Source organism: Mus pahari, chromosome 3 (genome assembly GCF_900095145.1).
Source record: "Mus pahari chromosome 3, PAHARI_EIJ_v1.1, whole genome shotgun sequence".
Taxonomy (NCBI): Eukaryota; Metazoa; Chordata; class Mammalia; order Rodentia; family Muridae; genus Mus; species Mus pahari.
In genome coordinates this window covers 2,118,019-2,139,361 of record NC_034592.1, presented here as the reverse complement: position 1 = coordinate 2,139,361, position 21,343 = coordinate 2,118,019, and the positions used below count along the sequence as shown (strand labels likewise).

General features: G+C 40.0%; 1 protein-coding gene across 1 annotated transcript in view; it reads right to left on the bottom strand.

Moving 5' to 3' along the window:
* The window catches only part of Mrc1 (mannose receptor C-type 1), a 90,853-nt gene that overhangs the window by 28,140 nt on the left and 41,370 nt on the right, over positions 1-21,343 (bottom strand). Inside the window, exons 8-16 of the mRNA XM_021192603.2 lie at positions 20,658-20,815; positions 19,623-19,733; positions 15,023-15,138; positions 11,200-11,348; positions 8,263-8,462; positions 4,821-4,948; positions 3,938-4,025; positions 2,609-2,753; positions 891-932 (exon numbers count right to left, since the gene is read on the bottom strand). Of these exons, the coding sequence (XP_021048262.1) occupies positions 891-932; positions 2,609-2,753; positions 3,938-4,025; positions 4,821-4,948; positions 8,263-8,462; positions 11,200-11,348; positions 15,023-15,138; positions 19,623-19,733; positions 20,658-20,815 (1,137 nt within the window). The remainder of the gene's footprint in view (positions 1-890; positions 933-2,608; positions 2,754-3,937; positions 4,026-4,820; positions 4,949-8,262; positions 8,463-11,199; positions 11,349-15,022; positions 15,139-19,622; positions 19,734-20,657; positions 20,816-21,343) is intronic.

Genomic DNA, 21,343 nt, shown 5'->3' with positions numbered 1-21,343 from the left:
GGCATGACTTTCTCTGGCAGGATAGCAGATCTAGGGAGATTTACATGCGTGCCTGTGATATCCAAGGGCCAAGACTTGGGGACTATGAAAACTCAGATTTCATCTACACCCCCAAGACTTCTTACAGATGGACTTGCTTTGTTCATGGTATAATTAGAGAACCAGGCAGTCAGTTCATGAAGAAGGTGTCTAAGGCCTCTTTCGAAGCATGGAATTTTTTTTTCTATACTGCAAAAGACTGTAATGGCATCTATGGCCTGATACTAGGAGCTTTTGTATGTTGGATTACAATGGGAAGGACTTCATAAATGAGATTAAACTATGGACCTTGAGAAGGAGAGATTATCTGGGTGAGCTTTAAATCAAATGTAAGTGTTCTCAGAGAAGGATGCAGAGACAAAGCTCCAATGCACAAGGGTGCAATATGACACTGAACCATATAGTACAATGCTGGGTTGAGGATGGAGCCAGGGGGTGTTTAGGAAAGAACTCAAGGAAACCAAGTGAAGACCAGTGGCCAGGACCTCTTCAGGGAGGGAGAGGTGGGTCTATGGGTAAAAGCTTGCGTTTTGACTCAGTGTAACCAATTTCAATTTTATGACTTCTAGAACTCAGAGAATAACTGTGTGCTGCTTTGAGCCTCCAAGTTACAATTGGTCATGTGCTAAAGAAACCCCTGGACCCTTGGATTTGACTCATGAAACCACAAGAAAACATGCTAACAGGGCAACTGGTGTGTGCTGTCTGCTCTCTGGAGACCAAACTCTAACCTTTCCTGAGATCCTCAAAGATACTAAGAACTCTCTTCCCACCATCTTCCTTCTCATGAAGGAAGGAAAGGAGTCATAAAAGGAATAAATAAAGAAAACAGAAAACCCAGAGACACCTACTGTCTTGCGGAGCAGGTGTGGGCTCAGGTAGTAGTGTTTTCCCTGCAAAATAAAAATATAATCATCAGGCATCCACTAGTGCCGCTCCTTGTATTTTCCTGTGTCAATAAAACCTTGACAATCTCCACACTTGCCACATCCTCTCTCCAATACACATCACATCATGGTGGGAGAACGAAAGAAGAAAGATGGATGGATTAAAGTTGATACAAATGGATAAACCTCAGAAGAGGGAGGCAATATCTAGGCTCCAATCGTGCCATATAAAGGAAACAAAGAAACATCAATTTTAGAATCATGAATTCCAGCTTCATATCCCAAAATTATTTGGTCTTCATTCCCCAACCCCCAATTATAAAAATGAACTAACCATGTTTATAAATAGACAGGGTAAAAATTTAAATTTTTGGTATGCAGTCAGTGTTCACTACACAACAGTTTTCCAGGTAGACGTTTTAGTAGTAACTATGAAATAATGTATATGTTCATTATCTGAAACCATTTGATGTGAGTTGTATATGGACAAGACACAAATATAGTCCTTTCAATGAATCATATCCTTACTAAACTCTTACTTATATCTTGCTAGGATTTTTTAAAAATATTTTTCTTTCAAAATAGTTAATATCTGGATCTTGTTAGAATCTGACAGGAGGGCCCAGGTAGCCTTCCGAGTAACATATTTTCTATCTGCCAGAGTAAAACAAAGGTACTAACAACATAAGGAGGCCACGGTGAGTCACTGGCAGGCAGCAGGAGACTGTTTTTAAATTCAATGCAATGATTGCTCCACTCTAGAAACTCAGAAGGATACTAATCCTGAATGTGGAAACATGTGCATCCAGCCAGCAGAGGGCAGTACCGGGTCTCTTAACTGCAGAATGGGGGCAGCGGCCATGATTCCCCAACAGCAGAGGGCAATGTGGTTCCATCCATTTATTGCTATGGCGTCAATATGTTTTCTTTTTTCTTCTTTCTTGTTTGTTTGTTTTTATTTTTTATTAGATATTTTCTTCATTTACATTTCAAATGCTATCCCCAAAGCCCCCTATACCCTCCCCCACCCTGCTCCCCCCCCGCCCTGCTCCTGCTTCCTGGCCCTGATATTCCCCTGTATTGGGGCATATAATCTTTGCAAGACCAAGGGCCTCAATTCAAGGGTCAGCTGGTTTCCTCGTTGTCATAACCCAGCTCCTCTGACTTCAATGCCTAACCTGTCTTTTCACTAATTTCCAAGTCATCGTAAATAGTATAATATGAGTCCCATAACACCAGGGCCTTCCCCACACTGCTGGTTCTGTGTGTGTTATGGATATTAAAATATCAGACTTGAAGGGAGCTTGTACCTGTTCAGGGATAAAATAGAAGGTCAGAGGGTAAAAGTTCCAGAAAGCAAAACTGCATTGCCTTTCTACAGCACTAAAGGGCAGGTCTCCCATTAGCCTTTGCAGCTGCAGAGGATGGCCAGAATCCCGGCTGCTGGTGGGAATGTTTTTAAGGACGTGACTCTCATCCAGGATTCTCGGGTGGCCTTTTGATCTTCTGTTCCTTTGGAACACTTATCTGTTTCCAACGCCTCCATTCTTATCCTGTGAAATAAGGGCCCCACAGTTCCCTGATGCTGGTATTTTTGTTTGTTTGTGTCAGTGGAGGAAACAAATTGGGGTATCAGAAGGCTAGCTCTGTAATGTAAGAGAAAGAGAGGACAGGATTTGTACCTTTTTGGATCTGACAAATCCAGTTGTTGAGGTGTTCACAGTTAATATCATTCCAGGACATGCCGGGGTCACCTTTCAGCTCACCACAATATTCAACATTTTGGTAATTATTTGGCTCACCGTAAGCCCAATTTTCATAGGAAACCTATGGTGGAAACATCACACTTGATCTGAACCACAACACCAGGTTGCTATGCTGTGCTAGAAACATTAGGCTGCAGATATTAACCACATATACCACACCAGTGCAAATCCAAATTGGGAAAGGAAAAAGGGGGGCTGTTTGGATTCTTCATTCGTTTGCTTTTTACTTTTAGCTATGGAAGCACATTTTATGGACATGGGTGAGAAAGAAACAGCTTTTATTACATGGAAACTTTTGAAGCAGACTAGAGTAGGGAATTGGTTTTTATAACATTTCCTTTATTCCCATTAAACAGAATGAATCCAGGGCGACAGCAGTGGGATTTTTATGTAGGAAAAAGTTAGCAAGAGCCTTCCATATCTCAGTAGGTAGTTGCAATCCCCTAAATTGACGGCCTGTTCTTAAGGGGTGACATTTCAGTAAGTTGTCAGAAGCTCCCCTCTATTTCACAGGCTACAGAAAAATAATTAGAGAAGAAAAAGTCTTATAAAATGTGACTAAACTGTGCCTTTGCCAAAATGAACAATGGAAACAAATTGGGAACGCGGGTAGTGTTCAGTGATCAGAGTCTGAAGGGGTCTGGATTAACAATTATGATCTGTTTTCCATAAATACAAGCATGAAATTCAAACACCAATGTAGCCACCAAAGAAACCATGTCACTTAAGTAAGTACCTTGGAAGATGCCTGTGGGTTCCAAGAGAAAATAGTATTAATATCATAAAACATCTTCTTCCAGGATGACCAGGACCGCTAAATGTTGCTAGCAAAAGCCAGAGCTTCCCATTTCTCAAATTTGGAGAAGCCCATCTGACTCTGATGGCTACCCAAGTTGTGTCCCGTTTCACTGAACTAAAAGCAGCAGCAAAGAGTTTTGAAGATGTTTAGTCATCATCTACATGCTGGCTTTGTGCAGAATGGAGTCATTTGGTATAAACTGGGAGGCGTGGTTTTCATTCCTTAGGTTATTCTCATCCACAGCTATGCTTAAAGTATGTGGAGGCCAGGGCTGGACAGTGAGTCTATACTACACTTGTATTTATCTTACATAAAAAAGTCTCCAACTGTCTTAATGGCATATCTTGATAAAACACGAATAAACCCAAATGATAATGCCAAAATAAATACACTACATGGTAAAAAAAAAAAAAAAAGAAAAGAATGATATATTTAAAACTACTTACAGGAGAACCATCACTCCAGGTGAACCCCTCTGAAGGACTTCCATAGGTCAGTCCCAACCAAAACAGCTCATGGTAGCTTCCACTGCTCCTGCAACATACAAAGAAAGAAGATACCTCATCCTGGAAGGTTTTCAGTCTTTCAAAGGACCATCAAGAGTTGATAGATCCCTCTGAAACACACATTAGATAATACACAAGCAAAGAGAATACCAATTAAATGTGTCCTACAGAAATTGACTCTGATGGTTACTATTGATTGTACACTTGATGGACTGTAGAATCATCTACCAAACAAGTCTCTGGACCATCTGTGAGAAGTTGTCTAGATTATGTCAGTCTTGATGCATGCCTGTGAGGAATTATCTTGCTTAGATTGAAGTGGGAATACCCACTCTAAAAGTAGGTGGCACCATTCCTTGGACTTGTGTCCAATACTAGCTAGCTAAGCACCCCTCTAATTTCCTGTTTCTGAATGCCAATCCAAATTCCATATTTCCAATGCAATGCAACCGGCGAGTCCCCTACTCCTATTACCATGCTCTCCCTGCCATAACGGATATGAGCAACCTCTCGAGCTGTAAGCCATAATAAACTCTGTCACCTTTAAGTCACAGAGAAAAGTGACTTAGAAAATGTGAATTTGGGTAGCACTTATCAATATTCTGAACCTGGACCACTATTGGGGAGGGGAGAGGATCATAATAAAGCATCTAAAGACATTCATTCATTCAAGGATGTGTTGGATGTCTTGTACATTTATAAAGTGATTGGTTGTAAGATTTATTAATTATTAAAGGATTGTGAACTGAAACTTAGTATGTTTCCAGCACTATAGGAGCCACGCGGGTAACACACAGCAGTGCTGGGCGGAAGGGAGACTTACGTAATCAGCCTCCATATCACTTGCTGTTCATCTTTACTTTTGATGCTTGCCAACTCGCCACCTATGGCTTTACAAAAATCTCGAGATTCAAACCACGTTTTCTTTTCATGCTTCCCTTTTGCATACAGCTAAAAAGGGGGAGATGGGAAATTATGTTACATTTGGTAGCTGATTGAATCAAAACAAAGAAGTCATCTACTTTCAATGAGATATCGTTTATCAACAAAGCAAGCAGTGCCATGTTCTCAAACAATGCAGGACTTTTGATTGAAAATCAGTTTCTGAGTAACTATTTGGGTAACTAAACAAGGGGTGGGAGGTGATTTCATTGAGAAAGCCTTACAAAATAAAAGCAATTTAAAGCCTAGGAGAAGTCGGATTAAAATATTGAAGCTGAAAACATGTGGACTGGGTATACAGATCATTGTGGAAGAGAAAAAGAGTAATTTGGTTAAGTATTAAAAATTGTATTGGGACACACACACACAAAACAAAGTTTTGAAACAGAGAAGATAAACATGAATAAGCAAAAGGCTGTTCCCTTTGTCATCCTGTTCAGTTTAAATAATGACTAGCCTGGCAAACTTTCAACCATGTTGTTGGTGTCCTTCAAAAACTGTTGTCTCTTTTCCTTAAGCCTGCATATTTTAATAACTACTAGAACATACACCACAGCAGACTTTCATCTGACAGAAGTGGGTTAAAATTAAATTAACAGACTGTGTAATGAAGTACTAGGTCCTATCATCCTGAGAACTGCAAATAGGATCCACAGTTAGTATAAGGCATGCTTACTGATGCAGGAGCTAGCTAACTCTAGGGGGTAAGGGAAAGGGCCCATGGTCAAAATGGCAAGTGGCTCAAGTGTTATAGTGAAAAAGGATTCAAGGAAAACAGAATGTTAGGGAAACCAAGACGTTTGCAACAGAATGCAAGATGCCAAGCTAAACAGGTAAGAGAAGAGGCAGGGCCCTGAGCAGCTCACTGATCTCCTGAAGCTCATGAGGAACATAAGTGAGTCACCATTCTCCTTCCATACATCTTCTAATGCACCTAACTAGAACAAATAAAGATAGCTGCTAAGAAGGCCTACCCATTCCAGGAAGGATAGCCTAGACCAATCAAGTTAAGTAAAACCAATGCAGCTGATGAGGAACAAGAAGCATTGGATTAGTAATCGACCTTGCGCAAGTATGGAGGAAGGGATGGACCAGTGACTGACAGCTAGCAGAAAGTCACAGTCTAACTAATAAAGATGAAGTCTGTAGGGAGTAAAGAGAGGCTCCACCTACCATGAAATGGGTAAGCTACACAGGAACAGGGCGTGGCTATTTCATTGGTTGGGCCAGAAGAATATGCACAACTAGTTGTGCCAACTAGTTGGTCAACCAATGAAATTACCTTTGTCTTTGTCCAGTGTCTACCATAGAATTAACCTGGACAAAGAAGATCAACAGCCTTTCCTCTTTGGGGAATTCCTTGTACTCTTGGGAGTTACTCTTGCTTTGCCTTTATTATTATTGTTTATTATTATTATTATTATTATTATTATTATTATTATTATTATTATTATTTTCTTTCAATTTGACATTTTTTTCTATAATTCTCTTTAAGAAACTGTGTTTCTGCTTTGCTTAATCTGACAAATGTCTTCATCTTTAACCTTTGTTGGCACTCAGGCAATGAAATTAGGAGTTATTCTCTCAGGTCTATTTTTGGTGACTGTTTTTGGGTCAAGGATACCTAGGCCAAGAAAGATACCATTTCTGTTTAAAAAAAATATCTCACCAATACCACTAAACAAGTAGAACCAGAGCTCACTAGAACCACCAAGTTTTAAAAGTTTCTCTCCATTATTGTTCATGTGTCATGGTGTCATGGCTTTCACCATCACATGCTTGCAGGAAAGGAATTAGCTTCCTGTGGGTTGTGGCTACCTAGGTGGTTAATACCAACACCTTGACCTGGACTTGGCTTGAGCTCCACAAGTAAGTGTGTCTCAACAACATTTCCCTCAATCCTACCTCAGCTTCTTGGATCCTGATATTGAATTTGTTTCCTTAACTTACCTACCCACCAAATGTAATCGATTTCCATATCTTAAAATTTATAAGGATAGTTTTTATATATGTAACACATACTACTTCAAATACTTAGCACATTAATCACATAATTCATACTGAGGCACACATCTGGATTTTGTAGTGACTAGAATTCTAGTTCACAGCATAACTACAGACAATTCTACTGTGATCAATCTCTACAGCCTATTTTACTTCAGATATTTGTACTGTGATAGGTGTGGCATTTGAATGATGATGCATAATCTCCAGAATCTATTTTATAAATCCTCACTTGCCTTGCCCCATATATTCACTTTCATGAGAATTATGTTTAGCTCTTAATAGTCAAAGAAGATTAAACAACTCATGGATCTCCACGTCTACAAATAGGAGTTCCGACTCAACTAGACATTCCCTTCTCCAGTTAGAGACCAGACAGAATTTTCTCACAGATTTTTTTCTTTATTTAGCATTGGGGATGGACCCAGTGTCTCCCACTTGCTAGGCTACATCCCTAGGTTTTGACTGAATTCTTCAAGCGTCTCACCAATCTCTCTTCTGAAGCATGTCAGGATCCTGTGTCTTTGAAAGGAATAGGACAAAAGAGGTCCTGAGCATATGAATTTATCATTAAATACTAGATACATTTCTGTGTTAACATAAATCTAATTTTTTCTGTGAAGTTTATGGCAATATAGAGGAGGTGGGGGGAGGGGGAGAACCAAATCCTTATCACATTGGAGTTGTGATATTTTGTTTGTTTGTTCCTATTTGTGTTTGACTCATTGATTATTTTGGTGGTTGCATAAGGAGAAAACAGAGGGTTCAGTCTAAGAATATGTAAAAATAATGACAGAACAATAAATCCCCATTTAAAGGAATTGAGGAGCTATGTACTTGCAACACTTTCATCATCTATCATTATAATCATTAGGTGTTAAGTTAGAGAAACTCAACATGAACTATGTAATACTGACACAACGTAATTATAGACCATTTTTTCAATTAAGCTAGCTAAAGCTTAGGCTTGAAGGCAAGGGCAAAACAAAATGCCAGAGGGTAGAGTAAGAAAGAACAGATGTTTTCTTAAAACAAGCATTATAAGCTCATTACAGTGCTAGAAAATCACAGAGGGGAAACAAAGATGGAATGATTACAACAAAGCAGACGAGGCAAGAGGTCTGAGAGTCCTATCTGGGCTGTTGTCTGTGTTTGTGGGTCTCAGTTAATGAGTCATTTATTTCTACCCAAAGAGCCATCAATAAAATCACATTAAAATTTCTACAGGTGGAGCTGAAGCTGGAAGTTGCGTCTTCTGTAGTTTGGTTTTAGATCTTAGATGTTTCAGATTCTTTATTAATTTGGCAAGTGATCCTTACCTTGAAACACATGCTGGTTTTACTGGTGGTACCCCAGTCTTCTGGACATTTGGGTTCAGGAGTTGTTGTGGGCTCTGGTGGGCGAGTCACTCCTTCTGCCCAATGTTTGCACACAAATTTTGCCTTTTCTTCACAATTCAAAACATCCCATAAGCCACCTGCCACTCCAGTTTTCATGGCAACACATCCAGCCTTTCGTCCTGCATTAAACATAAAGAAGAACTCAATCCATGGGTTACCTATGGAATATCCACCATGCTCAAAAAAGGTCATCAAAGTGGCAAAACAGTGTGTTCATTCCCTGCATGGAAGAATGAAATACAGCATTCGGAAGGCGGGTTACCATATTTTGCCTTTTATTTCTGTGGTCTATATTCCCAGCGTGATCATCATAAATATAAAAAGTTTTGATAACATCTTATATTTTCCACATCTGGCAGTGTGGTTCACATTCAGACATTAGATAATGAAATATTTTGGTTATAATGGCAAAGATAATAGCATAATGGATTTTCCTTCCTGTCCTTCTGCAGGACTTCCTACCTTTCCTTTTTAATTCTCTGAGATTTTTTTCCCCTCCCCACCATGATCCACTTCAGTCTCCAGGACCAAAGCAGTTGATAAGATTTCCAAACAAGACACATCTGGGTTGGAGGGTTTGGGAAAGTTGCTCAACTTCTCTTGCTTCCTTGTCTTAAGATGCAAACCACAGGCTCTACTATGCAGAACTGTGAGGTAGGTAGTGAAGAAAATCAAACAATGATCACAGTAGAACTGAAAGTTTGTAATTCTGTTTTGTGGTCATTGTAGTAAGAAGTCACATAGAGGTTTGAAAACATCAAGATTCTTGCTGCTAAGAGGAACTAATTTTATCAATCGTTTTCAAAGGATTTTAAATACTTAAAAGTTTATTATCATAGTTCTAAGGAGACACATCCTTTCTAGTTCATTTTCTCTAAAGCTCCCAGTTCCCTGAGACTTTTTTTCAGATTCCTAGATGCACAGTCTTACACTGCAACCGACTGCTACTGCAATAGATGACAGCTGAGGCTGCTGTGACCCTCCTGACCTACTGGCTACAAGATTCATTCATCTTTCTTGATACTCAGGTCAGGCCCCAAGTGCCTTGTTTGTTCTTGAAGCTGTATGTTTGGGCACTCAGTCATCTTTCCATCAAATAGATACAGGATAGTGGGGCCTGAGTGCAAGGCTGTGGTGCCAGCACATGGAGGGCTGAAGTGGGAGGATCTTGAGTTTAAGACCAGCCTACACAGTGAGCGCCATAGGGAGCTCGAACAGCTACATTGTAAGTTCCAGTCTAACCCTGGACTACACAACAAGAGACTTTGTCTCCAAGACTCTCAGTGGTCACAGCTGAGCTATGGTTCTAGTTTAATGAATTTTTATTCTTGAAGGTATTCCAGTGCTCATCACTCAGAATCCTCCTGGCGATTAAGTTACCAAGGCAAAGTAAAGCTACCCAGTAAGAGCTGTGACTTTCCCCCAAACTGAAACAAACAAAAGGAGAATGTGTTCATTTACATGATCTTGAATCTCACAGTTCCAATGTTCAATGATTTAATAATCAAATAGCAGGTGTACAAACAATATAATCTGAGTGGTGACATCAGTTCCCCACTCAAAGCTGCTTATTCAAATTTGACTAACAGCTGGAGATTAGGACTTACTGAGCCAAGTAGCAAACCCATACGCATAAGTGGTTATTCCTCGAATAGCTTGTGATACTGGTACACTGATTTGTTTTCTGTAAAGGGTATTGAACTGTCTGAGAGATGGCATAGTCAGTAATATTATTTGCCAGTAACACCAGTGTAGAAAGATGATAAAGGAGCTTTTAGTGTCTGTTAGAGAGTCTACTTTGGGTCTCCCATTAACAAAAGCAAGTCAAAATACCAGGGCAGCTGGTTGGTCCAAAACCGGATTCCTCAGACCAGTTTACTAGCAAGATCAGTATGAGTCTAGGCTTGGGCATCTCTAGTTTTATAGATCTTGAGTTTCAATTTCCATATCTTTTAAAAGAAGATAATCAAATGCCCCTTGTTAATCTTGGAAAGATAAAATAAAATCCAATGTTTGTAAAGGGTTAATGCAAAAATTGGAATAATGATTCCCTGTGAGCATTTGCCTTGGTCCCACCGTTCAAGGACATTCATATTCTTTTGTTGTTGTTGTTGTTGTTGTTGTTGTTGTTGTTTTTCAAAACAGGATTTCTCTGAGTAGCCCTGGCTGTCCTGGAACTCACTCTGTAGAACACTCTGTAGAAATTCTGAGTTTAAGCCGGGCATGGTGGCACATGCCTTTAATCCCAGCACTCAGGAGGCAGAGGCAGGCGGATTTCTGAGTTCGAGGCCAGCCTGGTCTACAAAGTGAGTTCCAGGACAGCCAGGACTATACAGAGAAACCGTGTCTCGAAAAACNAAAAAAAAAAAAAAAAAAAAAAAAAATTAAAAAATAATAAAAAGAAAGAGAGAAATTCTGAGTTCGAATTTCGAACTCAGAAATCTGCCTGCCTCTGCATCCCAAGTGCTGGGATTAAAGGCGTGTGCCACCACCACCGGGCGGATATTCATATTCTTATTCAGCCCCACTGAAAAGTTTTACATCTACTTCCTAGAGAGTTCCGTTTGGGGAAATTGGGCAAATATTCTTAACACCTGAGAGCACTTGAAATGTTTTGTTCCTTTAAATATACCAGAACCAAATTACTTAACAATTTTCTCTTCCTCTTTGCCCCAGAACACTGAAAGCTGGATGGGAGGGCATGGGAGAAGAGAAATGTAAAGATTACTGAAACACAGTTGACTAGCATGCTGCATTGGAGAGGTCTATGCAGGACTGGCAGTCTCTGCTGGCAGGAGTGAGGGAATGCCCTGAGCACGGACCCCTAGATCTGCCCTGAGCACAGCTCCCGCATACCTGGCATGTCGGCATTCCAGTGTGTAAACTGCACCTGCTCATCCACTGTCCACCGAAACGTCCCTTTGTTTTGAACATCTGAGAGTCCTGTCCAAAAATATTTTTCAGGCCTCAATCCAACCAAACTAGTCAGGAATGCTTGTTCATATCTTTAAAAGAATTAAATTCAACTAAACTTTAGAAACATTTATGCAAATTTCTTAGATTATCAACATGAAAATCATTTCAATTGTATACCCGAGATATTGTTTCATTGATAAATTCAAATATTGCTTTACTCCTCTGTAGCCATTTCCTCTGGATTCTAACATTCTCTCTTAAAGACAGAACATATCTCATAGATCCAGGAAGCTAAAGAACTTAGAAAGCTCAGGAGGTTTATGAAAGTTACAAGACTCACAGGGCCTCTTCCTGGGATTATAGAAGCAATAAATAATTGCTAGGGGGATGAGACTCTTCTACGGAGCTACGTGTAAGTTGGTCAGGGAGTGTCAGGGATGCAGCATTCATGAATCATCACCCATGCTGAAGTGGGCTTTACAGTGAGGGAGCTGCCAGTAAATCACTCATACCCACATATGTAACCTTTACTCACACTCCTTCTGTAAACTCTCTCATTCACCAAGGTGGACCTGGGCAGAATCGTTTCCTTTATGATCTGGCATGAATAAACATTTCATAACTTCCCACAAAGAGTCACACAGGAGTCATAGCATTATATCATTTACATTGTAATAGTCTTCACTAAGGAAAAGTAGGTTTATGCAGTTAAACTACCATCTAGCTGAGTGGTTCGATCCACTCAGACATTGTTCTCTCATTCTCATATTGGCCTCTCTAGCCTTCACAAAATTTAAGAGAACTTTGAAAATACAAAGAAGAAAACGACAGCAGTTGGAAAAATTATTTGAAACAACCAGTCCACTTTTTACACAGGTCAAATGTCCTGCTCAATTCTTGATTACAGATGATAGGGTTATCAAGGAGAATCAAAAATTGGAACCATCATGTCATCATGTTTCTTTCCCTTTCTGATGATAGGCAAAGCAATAAAGATCTGTCTTAGCTAAAAGAAAAAAAAAAAAAAAACTTGAAACAATGCAGGCAACTTGGGCAGAAACGTCTCTGGAAAATAGGCACTGCATTTTCAGGAACATCAAGAGCCCAGGAGAACAAAAAGGACTGTGGTCCCTGATAAAAAATGGCAGATGTTATATTTAACCATAGTCTGAATAATTCCCGATGCCTAAAAAGAGCAACCAAAACACTCTAAGTACAATTTACTTTCTAAAACATGAAACGGAAATTTAAATGACAGTTAAATACAAAGAGCTAAATACAAATAGTTCAGAGAACACATGAAGAATAATTCTCTTCTTGTTTTTGATTCTTTAACCAACCAATCACAAATGTATCCCCATGGTACTTAAACAATTAATCTTCTCTGTCTTGAGAAAATGCGTATCTGTGTTCTGGTAGTTCGATGTTTATATTAGCATGTCATTGCTGGGAGAGGAAGATGCAGTTTGAAACACAATCCTCTGGTATCTATTTTTATCACAGGATTTTTAGTATCAGCAGGACTCTGTGGATTTTGAGTCTGCCCTGAAGCAATAAGATGTCAGTGACTTTTAAAATTTTTGAAGTTTTTTTGAATGTATAAGCCAAGCTTTGAAAAAAGTAAGAAAGAAAATAAAACAAAGAAGTAAGTAAATCTCAAAGGTGAATGAAACCTCAGAGCTTAAAGTTACATTTTAAAACCCTCTACTTTCTGTTTGATTTTCTTGGCCTATCATTCTATTAGCCAAGCCAACAAAGCTTGGTTGATTACTTAGTTAAGATAAAAGAATAGAAAGAAGCCAGGTGTGGTGGCACACGCCTTTAATCCCAGCACTCGGGAGGCAGAGGCAGGCAGATTTCTGAATTCGAGGCCAGCCTGGTCTACAAAGTGAGTTCCAGAACAGCCAGGGCTACACAGAGAAACCCTGTCTCGAAAAAACCAAAAAAAAAAAGAAAGAAAGAAAGAAAGAAAGAAAGAAAGAAAGAAAGAAAGAAAGAAAGAAAGAAAGAAAGAAAGAATGAGTAGAATATATGCAGATATTACAGTCTATATTTGGAAAGTTGGGATCATAATTGTGGGACTCTGATGGGTAATAAGTGATAAGACCCATTCTATGAATCCCAGGAATCTATGTGCCACACCCTGGAGGGAGAAAGGCTGCCAGCCCTGAGAGGCACAGAAGCATCTTGGCTCCTGCCATGTTTCCTTGCTTAGTCTGTTAGCAAGTACCCTGAAGCAATAGAGTCCCCCAAGCAGCTCACAAAGTGTTCCACATGGCTGAGCTGGTGGAGCTTCCTGCACGGTGCAGGGCGGTAGAAAAGATGGAATTTCCATGTACCTTGTCTTCCACTTCACCATGGTTGTCTCTTCACCTGCATCCTTATAGAACTCTCTATCGCTCTGTCTTTCTCTCTGTGTCTCTCTCTGTCTGTCTCTCTGTCTCTGTCTCTCTGTCTCTGTCTCTGTCTCTGTCTCTGTCTCTGTCTCTGTCTGTCTGTCTCTCTCTCTCTCTCTCTCTCTCTCTCTCTCTCNTCTCTCTCTCTCTCTCTCTCTCTCTCTCTCTCTCTCTCTCTCTGTGTGTGTGTGTGTGTGTGTGTGTGTGTGTGTGTGTTTCACATATGAAAACCAGAGATCAATGTTGGGTATCTTCTTTAATCTCTCTCTACCTTGCATTTTGAGTCTGGGTCTCTCAATGAACCTGGAGCTCACCAGTTCATCCAGGCTGTCTGGCCAATAGCCTTAGGAATCCTGCCTCCGTGGAGCTAGGATGATAGTGCCTGACCTTTTACCTGTGGGCTGGGGAATCCAATCTCAAGTGCTTGTGTGACAAGCACTATATTCACTGAGCCCTCTCACCTGACCCTCTCCTTATGACATCCCCTAAGTGAATCAGGAAATATAAGTGCTTCCCAGAGTTCTCTGAGTTGTTCAAGCAAATGAATGGAGCCTAGCATGAGGTTGTAGGAATGCATTTCTATAGCTGGCCCTTCAGAAATGCAGGCAACACAGCTTAGGGCTTGCAACTGGACCTGACATGAGTAAAGTACATCCTCCAGAGGACCAAATCCTGCCTGTGTGGATCTGACACGACTGCCAAACATATAACGTAAGAACTGATTTAAGTTCAGGGATCCTAGGGTGGAGTCGCTGAAGAATTGCTTGCTGGGTGCGAGGGGAAGCCTTGACGCCTTAGAGTTTAGAGAACTGATTTGAGTGGTGAGTGTGCATTAGGAAAACACACATGTGAGCTGGTCTTTCCTTGGAGTGCTTCTCTTTCGCACTTCTTTTTCACAGAGTGAGTGCTAAGAGAACAAAATGGGGTGTTACCTGGACCAAACTTTCTTTGCTTTAAAACTTGACAGCTGACAGAATAGAAAACACTAGATCTGTATCATGCATTCAGTAGATTAGCCATAAACATCTGGATACGGATGTCAGTCATTGTGTCCCCAGATCTGTATGAGTTCAAAGCCAGTCTGATCTACATAGCAACTTCAGGCCAGCCAGGCTGCATAATAAGACGCTGTCTTAAAAGTAAGCTTTAAGTAAATAGATGCCTAAAAGTAACAAAGTACCTTTATAGTGTTTTCAATTAAGCCAACAAATAAGAGTATTTTAAACATTTCTACCTTTAGTAAAGCATGACTCAAGAACATATGTAATCTACTTCAGCATGTATAGCATACTAACTCTAAGGGTTTTTATTTTTTAACACTTTCACTATTTGGCTTATTGTAGAATAAGTTTAATATACTTCCATACCTGTCTTCAACTGTTGTTAAATAAGCCTTTTCATTTGTGCATGTTTGGTTTGCATCAGCGAAGGTTGATAGGGTGGATCCAATCAAGTAGCAGTAAAACCCATGCCGTTTCCATCCCTATAAACGCCATCAAGTAACAAGGCAAAAGGGGGTTACGATGCGTATTTATTAAGAAATACTGTTAAATGATCCCTTCATATAACACAAGTAGCCGAACTGGAAAGTCTAAAGAAAATGGGGCAGAATGCTATTAAATGCAACGGGACTTGCTTATGCATTTGAATGAAGAAATTCACATGACATTGTCCCTCACAAGACAGGTAATGATAGTATAGGAAGGAAAGGCTGTCCTCTGGCACTCGGAGGCATCCTGCAAGGCACACTACTTGTGAAATGACCCCTGAGGAAACCGAATAATACAGCTCAGTCCAGGATCTATTTCATATGAGGTCATTGCAGAAAATAACTTGAGGACCTTTGTAAGCACAGATATCTACTGATGTCAGAGGGAGGTGGTAAACATGAAATGATGTCTCTTGGCCATTGGACTTCATGACATTCTTTTCACACATTCAATTACACAAAATACTATATAAAATCATCCAAATTCAAATTCCAGGGGAGAGCTTGAGAGGAACTGAGGAACTCTCCCAGTACAAAAAATTAAATTGAAAGCTCAACTTGTGGTTGGCTAGGAGTATATCAAGTGCACACTGGGATCTGGGAGCAGGGGCCAGCGGTCAGTACAGAGCATAGTGATTGGGTTTCTTTTATGGAAGACAGCAATAGAAAATTCTAGCCAGGCAACTCCAACTTAACATGCCTGTTATCTGCTTGGTGTGTTAGATTCCAGAAAAGAGCCTTATGTTTCAAAATAAGTAAGAGACCTTGCCTCTGTGTACATAAAATTAAAGGCAATCAAGCAAGACATCAAGCACTAATTTAAGACATATACATGAACACACACACACAGAGACCGACACACATGTGAACAGGCATACACACATGTATATGCACCACATATACATACAAAACAAAGAGGAAAAAAATAGACACTACGAGACTGAAAATCCACACAAAACAAGTTTCAGAAGCACAGTGAGTAGACTAAAGGACTGACATATTGTTTGAGGATTGAAAGGCAAGTACAAGACCTCAAAAGCAAGAATTCCATACTACAACAAAATGAGCCAGGGGAATTATAATAGCAATAAAATGCACTTGGAATTGCATCATAATAAAAATGAGGTTCTAAAAAATGGCTAATCAATGGTCTCAGATCCACCTTTCTTTCCTGTTAACACTTAAAACATATGCATCCCTTAACTCTCCTGCATGAAAATCCTAATACCACATTGTAAGCCAGGCTCAGAAGCAGCTCAGAACCACTTTGAGTTAACAGCTTTCTTTAGCAGTTTTCGCTCTGGTAACATAGAATTAGAAAGTGGAATCCCCTGAGGCTGGTGAGACCGCTCACCTTGGTACAGTATATGCCCTGCAGGCACAAGGGTCTGAGTTCAGTCCCCTAGAAGAAAAGACAGGTCTCCTACTAAAGTGGCCACTCTCTGTAACCAGGCAGGACTTCCAGTGGAGGAAGGGAGACACCAATCCACCCACAAAACTTTTGACTCCAAATTTGTCTTGCCTACAAGCTGTGTAGGGATAAAGATGGAGCAAAGATTGAGGAAATAGCCACCCAATGATTGGCCCAACTCAAGGCCCATCCCATAGAAGAGAGCCAATTCCCTACACTTAATGATACTCTGCTATGCTTGCAGACAGGAATATAGAATAACTGTGTTTTGAGAAGCTTCATCCAGCAGTGGATGGAAACAGATGCAGAGACTCCTAGCCAAATATTAGGAGGAGCTTGTGAGTCCTGTGGAAGAGTAGGGGGTAGAATTGAGGGTCAACAACACCCCAAGAAGACCTATAGATGAACTAACGTGGGCTCATGGGGGCTTGCAGAAACTAAACCACCAACCAAAAAGCATGAATCTGTTGAACCTAGGGTTCCTACACATTTGTAGCAAATGTGAAGTTTGGTGTTCATGTGGGTCCCCTAACAATTGGAGCAGGGGCTGTCTCTCACTCTCTTGTCTGCCTTTAGATCACCTTCCCCTACCTGGACTGGCCTCAGTGGGAGAGGATGCACTTAGTCCTTCTGGGACTTGATGTGCCAGGCCAGGTTGGTCACCCCAATGGGAGCTTCCTGTTCTCTGAGGAGAAGGGAATGAGGTAATGACGGGAGGGATTTGTGAAGGTAGAACTGAAAGGAGAGAAGGGAAGGGGCTGCAATCATGATGTAAAATGAATAAATACATGAATTGATTTAAAAAAAGACAGATCTCTAGTCTCAGCACTGCGGAGGTGGGAACAGATAGATCCTGGGGTTTCTTGGCCATTCACTCTGGCCTGTTTGCTACAAGCCAATGAGAGATCTTATCTCAAAAAATAAATAAATAAAAATAAAAATAAAAATAAAAATAAAAATAAAAATAAAAATAAAAAAAAACCATGTGGGGTCATTATCAGTAAACTTCCCCCAGCAGCAGATGAGAACAGATGCAGAGACCTACAGCCAGTCATTACTTCGAGAGAGAGTCTAAATGGAAGTTCTTCATCAAATCCCTTCCCTCAGAGCTCAGGGAACCCTGTGGAAGAGGAGGCACAAAGAGTGTAAGAGTCAGAGCAGGTGAGGGGACACCTCTGTATCAGCTAAGCAAAGCTCAAAAGAACTCACACACAGTGAAGTGGCAAGCACGGGGCTCACACAAGTTTGCACCAAGTCTTCTACATACAGATTACAGCTTTTAGCTCAGTATTTTCATGGGAGTTCTGACTGTGAGAAAGAGTGGGTCTCTGGTTTGTGTGCCTCCTCTTGGAATGGTTTTCCCCCTGTTGGGTTGCCATGTCCTACTCTGATATGATTTTTGCCTTATCTTATCATATTTTTTCTTGTGTTTGGTTATTATCTCTTAAGCCTGTTTTTTTTTTTTTTAATAAGGAGACAGAAAGGAAGTGGCTCCAGAGGGGAGAGGAGGTGAGGAGGAACTGGGAGGAGGAATGAAGGGGAAACTGTAATCAGGACATATTGTTATGAGACAAGAACCTATGTTCAATAAGGAAAAGTAGCAAAATAAATCAAGCAAACAAACAACTAACAACAATAAGACAATGTGGGAAACCTCCTCCTTAAGGATAACATAGGTTGCTGAATAGCCTCAACTTGCGCATACATATAAACGTGAACACACACAGACACACACACACACAGTGGGTGGTACATAGTACTTGAGGAATGACACCCAAAGTTGATCTCTGGCCTCCACACAAACGTGTATGCATGCACAAACACCAGCACATACACGTATATCTATACAAACACTCACATAAACCAAAAGAAAAGAAGCCTTTATTACTTCCCTTGATAATTTTCTGGATACAAAATTAGGAGGAATTTGGACCACTGTTAAGACCCTTCATGCATCTGTCAGATGCTATGATTTTTCTATTACCTGCTGCTTTTCTTCACAGTATATCTGCCCCATAAGAAGTTATGAGTCATATATTCCTGTCTTTCAATGTTTGTTATCAGATGATGTGGCCACAGAATAGCACCGGAAATACAACCAAAAGACCATTAGTTTTCACTATGCCCTTAATTCAAGGAGATGTAAGAAAGTACAAAAGAGGAAGATGAGCTACTCATCAGACAGGAAAACAATAACCATAAGCCTACAAAATTATGTTTGTAGTTTCTTCATGTTTTTCGAAGTTTTTTACAATATAATTTATTTTAGCCTCCTAGAACTCTGTGTGTTTCTGTGTCTGTATGTTCTGTATCTGCCTCTGTCTCTGTGTGTTTATCTCTGTGTCTGTCCCTCTGTCTGTGTGTGTGTGTGTGTGTGTGTGTGTGTGTGTGACTCTGTATCTATCTGTAAATATTTATCTACATGCCATTTATCTATCTAGCAATCTACCTAGTTACCTATCTACCTACCTACCTATTATCTGTCTCTCAGTGTGTCTCTCTCTGCTGGTAAGGCACATACACTATGAGTTTGTGTGATTTTATTTAACAGTGAAACTCAGCACAAGTTGAAGGCTAGGTGCCCTGCCTCAACTGTAGTCATGTCCTGAAAAGTTTCCTCTACTGGAAGAAAGCTCATTCAAAACACTGTAAGCAGGAAAGTGGCCAATAATAGATTGCTATCAGCATGTCAGCATACAAAATTATTCAAGTCTTTAACTGCCCAGAGGATCTCAGACTCCCCGATCCCTGCACAGCAACTTCTCTTTGAGTCTGTCTTCACCTCATCTCCCAAACCAGGCCCTTTAAGTGTTTCATTTTATTTTCTATTTCCCTTTCAGTTCTCATGACATTCTGAATGGAGCCAAGAAGTGTGTGCACCTCCCCACTGACCAGAGACTGCCCCATGAAAACTTCAAGAAGGGTGGAGTTATCAGACACAGTAAGACACTGAATATTTACACAGTTGGAACACTGGCCTTTTGTATAAGGAAGTATTGTCTCATACCAAGCAAAGCCCACAGTATCACATGGCTATCTTCAGTCACTGTGGATGATCTGTACTCACTTTCCGGCAGCCTTTGTCTGCACCCTCCGGTACTACAGCATGGCTTTGTGATACCATCTTACAGATGTAACCTAGTGGTTGCTCACAGGCTCTGTCTGCCCAGTATCCATCCTACAGAGCAAAAAGAAAAATAAATGATTATCTGTTTTCAGACCTAGGTTCAGTTGTTTCTTTCCAGTGCTGAATCCAGGGCCTCATGCATGCTAGCAATGGTAAATTCATATCTTACATGTCAGCAGTGTATTTGGCTCTAACTGTACATATGTAAAGAGACTGTAGGACTAATGTGATTCTTTATCTTGAATGGTCAAACCCAGTATTGGGTTGGCCTCATGCTGTTTGTACTCTAATGTTAATTCTGCTTCTTCAAGAGGGGTTGCCCCTCCCCGATAAACAGACCATCACATACTCAGGTGGTATCACATGAACCTTCTCGCCATGTTAATTGGTCAATAAAAGGCTAGAACCAGTGAATGGGCAGTGGAGGAGAAAGGTGAGACTGGAAATTCAAGAGTAGTGGACACGTAGAAGGAGAGGAGAAAGGTGAGAGGAGAAGGGGGGATGGAAAAAGAAGAGAAGCCACAATGGACCAGTGAGGCCAGGAGCAAGTTGAAGGCTGAAAGAGTAGAAGGTTGCTCCTGAATTGTTGAACCAAGTCACATATATGCATACATACATACATATATATTTGTATACATAATAAATATATACATAAATATGTTCAAAATGTGCTTATACACAGGTACAACATGTGTATATATATATATATATATATATATATATATAATTGCAGAATTCAACAGACAGTATTATTAGTTATTACTTAATGTTACCTTTTAGCCAAACTTTTATATCATTTATCTATCTTATGGTCTTCTTGACTTTGCTAGGCTATAGTGAGACACTCCAAAAACTGAATCTGAATTTCCTACAACTTAAATATCTATCAACAACAGAAGCAATCACAACAGATAATAATCAAGGCAGAGAAAGAAGATCACAGCAGCACTGTCAGGCATCATCGGAGTACCTCACCTTGCCTTTCATAACCACGCAGTCCTCCTGTCTGTTGTTCTCATGGCTTGGCTCTCCAGGAAGCCATTTAGTAAATGTCACTGGGGTTCCATCACTCCACTCAAAGTACATCTGAATCTTGATGTCATTTAAACCAATCCACAGCTCATCACTTGGGTCTACACAGGAAGAGAATCACCTAGGCAGTTTATGTACTGTTTTCTAAAGGTAATAAATACATAAATGCAACAGGAGAACACTTTCCACAGGCCAGCAGAATGTCTGAAAAGGGTAATGGGTTTGCCCATTCAGCTCTCTCCCTTGACCTTGTAGAACTATCATAAAAGATCATCTATATGCATTGGATACGTGCTGACTACATATTATGATGTCAGTTTTAGGTTATTCAATGTTTTTTATTGTAAATGCAACTATATTTCTAGTTACAATATTATATTTTATGGGAGTTGTAAAAATGAAATGAGCAACCCCAATCTTGTCAAATCAATGTTATAGTTACAAATAATGTATACTTCTGGAACTGCATATAGTATCATTCATATATATATATATATATATATATATATATATATTCATTCCATTATGTATTTGACTATCATTGATTACTATATATATATATATACATACACACACACATATATATATATATATATATATATATATATATATTCCATTATGTATTTGAC